Source organism: Geospiza fortis, unplaced genomic scaffold (genome assembly GCF_000277835.1).
Source record: "Geospiza fortis unplaced genomic scaffold, GeoFor_1.0 scaffold320, whole genome shotgun sequence".
Taxonomy (NCBI): Eukaryota; Metazoa; Chordata; class Aves; order Passeriformes; family Thraupidae; genus Geospiza; species Geospiza fortis.
The window spans coordinates 586,533-587,691 of NW_005054532.1; the positions used below are offsets into that span (position 1 = coordinate 586,533).

Genomic DNA, 1,159 nt, shown 5'->3' on the forward strand with positions numbered 1-1,159 from the left:
AAGAGCGTCCCAACGTTGGTGTTCTCAGGGATGGAGAGGGTGAGGACGGGCGAGGCGAAGTTGGGGGTGTTGTCATTGATATCGAGCACCTCGATCTGCCCCTCGAGCAGGCGCGGGCTGCTGTTGGCATTCAGGTTGGTGATGGACACCTCGAACTCCAGGAAGCAGGGCTCTCCGGGCAGGAGGTGCTGGCACTCCCGCAGGCTCTCCCGGTCGATGGAGGTCTCTGTGGTGTAGATGTCCCCAGTCTTGCCATCCACACGGAGGTACGGGGCCCCCACTTCCAGCTTGTAGAGGTGCCCCATGTCCGGTAAGCCGTAGTCAGAGGCCAGGCTCCCTATGAGGGTGTTGGGGGGCTGTTCCTCCTGCACTTTGTAGACCGCACGTGTCCCCGAGGCCAGGGCAGGGAGCTGGCAGAGGAGCCACAGGCCCAGGCAGGATGCCAGCGGGTTCATCCTGCGCTGCAGGGGAGCTGCAGGAGACACAGACACCGGAGGTTAGCGACCAGCCCCCTTCCCTGGCTTACCCCTGCGCCATGCGGGACCGCACACGGTCCTGGCACGTCTCCCCAAGGGAAGGGGCTGCTGGGGCCGGCTCCTGGCAGCCTCCAGTGCCCTGAGGGACCCGTCCCAGCTTGCAAAGTTCCTGCAACGCCCTGCTGGAGTGAGTAACCCTGTCATTGAAACCTCAGCCCTGCCACTTGCAGGAAGCCACTCCTGCCACTGTCCACCCTCTTCGTCACCACACCAACTGTAATTAGACCCAACGAGGCACACTAACAGGGTGGACTGCAGGCAGCCTGCTGCCAACAACCCGATGGGAGCCGGCCAGACTCTGAGACAGCTTCTCACCACCCAAACACAGGAGCATTGTGTGCCACCAGTGCAGGGGCACTGCCTGCCACGCACAGCAGGGACACACGGGCACTGCACGCAGCTGCCAGCACTGCAGAAACGGGAGCACCAAACGGGGAGTTCTGCCTGCTCTGCAGGGATGTGGGGCTGACACCCATCCAGCTCTGCAAGGTGTGGGGCTGACACCCATCCGACACTGCAGGGATGTGGGGCTGACACGCACCCGGCACTGCAGGGATGTGGGGCTGACACCCATCCAGCACTGCAGGGTGTGGGGCTGACACCCATCCAACACCGCAGGGGGG

General features: G+C 63.7%; 1 protein-coding gene across 1 annotated transcript in view; it reads right to left on the minus strand.

Moving 5' to 3' along the window:
* PCDH1 (protocadherin 1) overlaps nucleotides 1-1,159 on the minus strand; it is a 56,528-nt gene that overhangs the window by 48,181 nt on the left and 7,188 nt on the right. Inside the window, 1 exon segment of the mRNA XM_031063802.1 lies at nucleotides 1-472. This exon segment is cut by the window's left edge and continues 331 nt beyond it. Within this exon segment, the coding sequence (XP_030919662.1) occupies nucleotides 1-455 (455 nt within the window). The 5' untranslated portion in view covers nucleotides 456-472.